General features: G+C 38.2%; 1 protein-coding gene across 1 annotated transcript in view; it reads right to left on the minus strand.

The window, feature by feature from the left end:
- The window catches only part of ASAP2 (ArfGAP with SH3 domain, ankyrin repeat and PH domain 2), a 91,186-nt gene that overhangs the window by 52,267 nt on the left and 32,919 nt on the right, over positions 1-6,000 (minus strand). Inside the window, exon 6 of the mRNA XM_015816154.1 lies at positions 1,892-2,021. Coding sequence (XP_015671640.1) covers positions 1,892-2,021 — 130 coding nt within the window. The remainder of the gene's footprint in view (positions 1-1,891; positions 2,022-6,000) is intronic.

A 6,000-nucleotide genomic window follows, 5' to 3' on the forward strand; every position in this document is an offset into this window, starting at 1 on the left:
TAATCTAACTGTATGTAAGACTACTTGAAGCCAGAGGCTGCTGAAAGTGTGTGTGTCTTACTTTGTTCTGGGGCTTGCCAGAAACGTGGGAGCATTTGGGGAAAATTGGAGCAAATAAAGGGTGGTTTGAATTGCCAGCTGACTGCATTGCCTCTGTGCCGTGCCCTGGATCATCACAATAATCAAGCCACTCTAGAAAGCACTTCCCACCTAAAAAATATTACTATATTAAACAAATGTATCTTTTATATAGGCTAACATAAACTAAAACAAGCAATTTTCCAAAAAAACACCTAGAATTGTTCATGTCTGCTCAGATGAACCATCAATTTCTTTTTGCTTAATATTATCTCAGAATCCAACTAAAAAAAAGCCAAAAGAAAAGACACACAGAGATGCAATAAACATTTTATGATCACAACCCCTTGTGTCCTTATTGAGAAAATTCTTCCAATGGGTATTTTAAGTATGAAGTTATTTGTTCTTTTATTGTTGTGAAGAATGAGACACAACAGGGGGGGGGAAATAACAGAAGAACCCCAAAGCACACGCTGGAACAGAGAACTGAACCTTCCCTACACAATTACAGAGACACTTTCTGCTTTACTTATAGCATTCTCACAGTTCTAACTTTGTGCCATAATTCCTCAGTTTGCTACTCTGCAGGCAGTCCTCGACTTATGACCTCTATTTTTCTGTCCTTTTATAAGGCACCAATTTCCTACATCACTGCTGAACTCTTTTACTGGTTCTTTTGGGATCACATTCAGATTGGTAGACTTGGTTAGTGTTTATTTCCAAACCAAGATTTGAAAGGCAGTTTCGAAACAGAGTTTTAATCACTATGCTAACCAGAGCTGATCCAATTTAGACCAGTGGTTCTCAACCTTTTTAATGCCGCGACCCCAACCGGTCGTAAGTCGAGGACTAAACCAGTCGCAAGTCGAGGACTAAACCAGTCGTAAGTCGAGGACTAAACCGGTCGTAAGTCGAGGACTACCCAACCGGTTGTAAGTCGAGGACTTTCCCTGCCCAGGAGCGCCGCGCATGCGTGGTTCCGTCCCCTGCACCTGCCGAGGCATAGCTGGCAAGCGGCAGAGACGGAGCAGGCCGACTACCAGCTGGCCCAGCCCAAGGGAGGTAAGGCACCCGCCGGAAAAGGGGAAAAAATGGTGGACAAAAAAAATGGCGGACAAAAAAAATGGTGGACAGCCTTGCTTGGCGACCCCCGTGAAATGGCCGATCGACCCCAATGGGTTTTCCGACCCACAGGTTGAGAACCACTGATTTAGACACAATGCTATATTGTTAATTTAAGTAGTAGACATATGTGGGAAGACAACAGGAATGGAAAAAAATGAGGAGGAGAAAGTTACCCACTGGACTCCCAATCTTTTTCCCAAAGATAATTTCAAGCAGCAGGACAGATACCATTATATTGTTTAAGCCTAAAGAACAACCAAGTTGAAAACCAAAATTAGCCCACCAAATTATTGCAGAACAATGCAAACGCTGAAGAGCCATTACATCTCTTCAAGGCATCCGCAGCATTTTCTCGGCAGCTGTTAAACATCCCTGCTTAAATAAATCAACTGAAATTTTCATTTTCTAACACTACTATGCAGCAGATGGTAACTTAAATGCATAAAAGAGACAATCCTCTAAGCCTAGGATGAAATGGTTATATAAATATTTTGAGCAAGGGGGCTGGTTTATAATCTGCAAATCTGTTGATTTATCATGGATAAAACGGAAAGTAATTGTGCCAACAGAAGAAATACGCCAAAATAAAAACCAGAAGAATCAAAGTTCTCTTCAGAGTTTTCCCACAGAACGCCTATAACACAATTCATTTGTGTTAGGGAAGAATAAAAATTGTCCCATGTTTTACCTCACACATCTGCAATTGGAAGAATCTTCGCTCTTTTTCCATCTCTTCTGCTATTTCGGCCCCACTAATTTCTGTACGAATCATTCCGTGCAACTTAGCATGTTCTTTTTTCTCTTTTTCTATTTTTGTCCTGTATGGAAGAAAAACAATAAAATTATGCTTTACCCTAAGCTTTAATTGTTAATTCTTTCAGAACGGCACCACCCATTTTAAATGGAAGTTCAAAGCATCATCAAAATTAGTGAGGTAATGCTAATTTGTTTGAGAACTAAGAAAGGGAACCCCAAATGCTATGATTCAGTTCATGCAGTTCCAGTTCAATGCTTCTGCATTAACCAATGTGAACAACCAGGAGTTGCACTAGATCTTTCTGAACGAGTTCTTATGACGCTCCATATGGTGTCTAGACCGCTCCTTAATAACTGAAAAGTCCAAGAGGAAATTGTACTATGGAGAGCCTTTCCATAATCTACAGGCAAAGCGACATATGTTACTGAAATGTCCCCATAACTTGGCCTACTTTTACTATTTTTCACTGTCATTTGCCATCTTTCCATAATCAGCATTCTATCCAGCTATGAGCTTTATACAGCTTTTCCTTGTTGGAGAGCACTTTGCCTTCATCCCAATCTGCCCAGACCACAGCTGTCACCTCTTCCTGTTCCTGAGCCAAGTGGTGCTGTAAATGCAATCCAGAAGAGAGGACTAAAGGCTTCCAGGTTTTAGCAAACCAGCTGCCCGGACTACCTCAAGGTCTCTGCCAATATTTTAGGTTGAATACAGGCAGCAGTCATATACTGAACAAAAACTGAACATGAAACCTACAAAGCAAAAGTAAATTAGGGGAATGAAAGGAGTCGCTCAGTTTGTGCATTATGCATTCCAAATTATTGTTCTTGAAATGAGTGAGTCTGCTCTCAAAAACAAAATACTGTATCATATATTTATAGCACATTTATCTGATTTGTTAGCCAAAAATGCTCTAATACGCTCAATTTAAAAAATAGACCTGCTTAAAATTTGAAATCCAAACACTATGATTAAAGGGATGGGAAGGGAAGTACAAAAACCAATTCTTAAATAAAGAACAACTTGCAGAATCCAATCTGGATTCAGTCACCAGGACCAGAGTTTTTGTCTTCTGAGATTCGTGCAGGAGCCCATCCTCAGAGAATTCTCTGAAAACTCGGAAGATTAAACCTTGTTCCCGGTGACTGACCCTGATTGGATCCTGTAACATTATCCTGAGACACATATATTTCCCTTCATTCGTGAAAGAACAATTTGATGTGATTCATTGCTTCCCTTGACATTTTCCTCAGTTGTAACCTGATGAATGTCTACCACTTTTTAAAAAAATATTTATGTGCAGAAATATAGCATCCTTTGAAAACATTTGGAAGTAGATTTCCAGGCAGGAGGAAAGACTGTGTAGAAAAGGAGGAACAAATTGTGCTTCTGGGAAGAATAAAGTGACTTATTGCTTGGGCTGCCTTGCAAGCGAGACACTATAGACTAGCCCAGGGGTAGGCAACCTTGGCTCTTTTATGACTCGTGGACTTCAACTCCCAGAATTCCTGAAGTTGAAGTCAGGAATTCTGGGAGTTGAAGTCCACGAGTCATAAAAGAGCCAAGGTTGCCTACCCTGGACTAGCCATACCCCAACTTGGCATGCCCCCTCCCCCAAGAATTTTCAGTCAGCATAATGTGTGAAGATTTTAGGAGTTGTTCTCATAGCACATCAGGAGGGATTGCTAAGTCTTGTTTACCAGAGAAACCAACTTCCAATATATGTAAATTCATACAGCACATATTATTCAGGGAATGCTGAGACATCTTTATTCGCAGGATGTAGATTGCAGGCATTGTTTTGTTCGAATTTATTAAGAGCTTCCATAACAACTAACATTATGATAAATAACACATCCTTCCTATTATCATGTTCCCAGCATGATCGTATCGCAGCAGTGCCTGGATGTTTCTGTATTTTAGTCACACAAGGCACCAAGAAAATTATTCTGTTGTTTTATCATATATTCTCAATTCTGGCAATATAACTTTATTTCTCAGTTCTGGCAATAAAACTTTTAATAAAATATGGTGATGATGTACAATTATTTCTCTTGTTTCCTCTGTAATGCCCTGTCACTATAATTTTAAATCTGGAGGTGCTTAGACTGGCTACAACCAACACTAAAATCAGTACCAATAGGAGAGAATATATGTACTGTAGTTCAAGATTGAACTATGGAGTCCTTGGTGCTCTCTGACTTTGGTTTTTGCTTGAACATGTTTCATTATCCTACTAGGTAACATCACTGATGATGTTACCTAGTGGGGTAATGAAATGTCTGTAAGCAAACAACTACACCCAGAGAGCATCAGAGGCTTCAGAAATATCAGTGTTGATGCCATATTAATAATAGTTTAAGCTGTGAAACTTAGATGGAAAGGGCAATATTCATCCCTCTGGGATGTGATAGTTGCACAATCTTGATAGATACTTCCAAATATTAGTATCAAGGGACTTACTTCTGGACCAGCTCTTATAAATAGTATGTTCTTTGAAAGATGACAAAAGAGACAATAGCACTGAAGATTCAGAGTTGTTTTATCTGATCATATGGGAAAGAATGATCATCAAATTAATATCTGTCGTTACCTAGAGATGCTAAGCTAAATTAGTAAAGGCAATTAATTGGTTCACTGCTTACTTGAATTAAAGAATTCAGAATATATACAGTTGTAATACAAGCCCACAGGCAAGAAAACAAACACTAAAGGGATGTTGGGAAACAATCTAATTTGTATCACAGAACTAATGCCTTTCTTTGTCTCTGGAAATAACTTGGGAAAAAAGGGATGCACATGAATGTATGAAAGACTACGAAAGTTAGCTTATACCAATTGAAAGATTTTGGAATTCAGATCCTGTTAATTACAAACTTTGCAAATACTGTACATATTCTTTACAACTGTATTTTATACTGTATATAGCTAGCATGATCTTGAGTCCAGTGGCACTGTAACCTAAACGACATATTCTATCTTGAAATCTGCACAATCTTTGAGAATGCAATCAAGTTGGGGAAAAAAATCATAGTAACTCGGTATTACTGACATTGCATGCTAAAAATTGTTCTGATTAATGACCAGGAGTGATGCAGATTTGAAAATATACCAACCCAGACCATTGGCCCACATAGCTCAGTGTTCCCCTCACTGATGGTCAGTAACTTCAAAATGAAGCATTTCCAAGCCCCACCTAAAGATGCCAGAGATTGAATCTGGGTACCTCATGGGCAAACCTCACACTCTGTCACTGATTTTACCATTTGTATCTAAGTAACTTCACTCCTAGACTTGAAGACTAAAAGTGGAAAGGGACATTCAAATATACTCACAAACACCACCTAAGTTATTCCTTCTTTTTTTTTCCAATATAAAATTTTATTATTTTTCATCATAAAAAAAAAAGATTTTCACAGATACTACACAATGCTATTAAAAAAAACCCCACCCCCCCGGACTTCCCAAACCTAATCCCAGGATAATATTCAGATATAAGTAAACAAGTATTAATATCTCTAATGTTCCCCATAAAAGACGCAAGGTTTTTCATTATTTAAGACATTTTAATAATGACATTACATGTTTACAAGAGACTCATATTGTGGCTAAAGATCAAAAATTATTACTGAACTCTAAGCTTGGAGATTTGTTTGTTGCATCTGCTTTAAAAAAAAGAGCTGGGGTTGCAATATATATTAAAAGACACCTCTCACCTATTTTAAAAGAAGCTGATAAAGAAGGAAGATTCTTATTTGTGGAAATAAATTTAAATGGAAGGAAGTGTTTAATAGTAGGGGTTTATGCCCCTAATCAACTTTCATCTCAAAAACAATTTTATAGACAACTACATCAGAAAATTGTGGCTATGGATTATAATTCTTTGATTGTTATGGGGGACTGGAATGGGGTACTTGATACGTTAAAAGATAAAAAAACAACTTCTAAGGATGTGACCCTTTCCAGGCTCCCCAAGTCTTTTTTTGCAATGATGGAAGATTTGGAGTTGGTGGATGTTTGGAGATCACAACATATGAATG

The sequence above is a fragment of the Protobothrops mucrosquamatus genome, unplaced genomic scaffold, assembly GCF_001527695.2.
Source record: "Protobothrops mucrosquamatus isolate PMUCROS unplaced genomic scaffold, P.Mucros_1.0 scaffold404, whole genome shotgun sequence".
NCBI classification, from domain to species: domain Eukaryota; kingdom Metazoa; phylum Chordata; class Lepidosauria; order Squamata; family Viperidae; genus Protobothrops; species Protobothrops mucrosquamatus.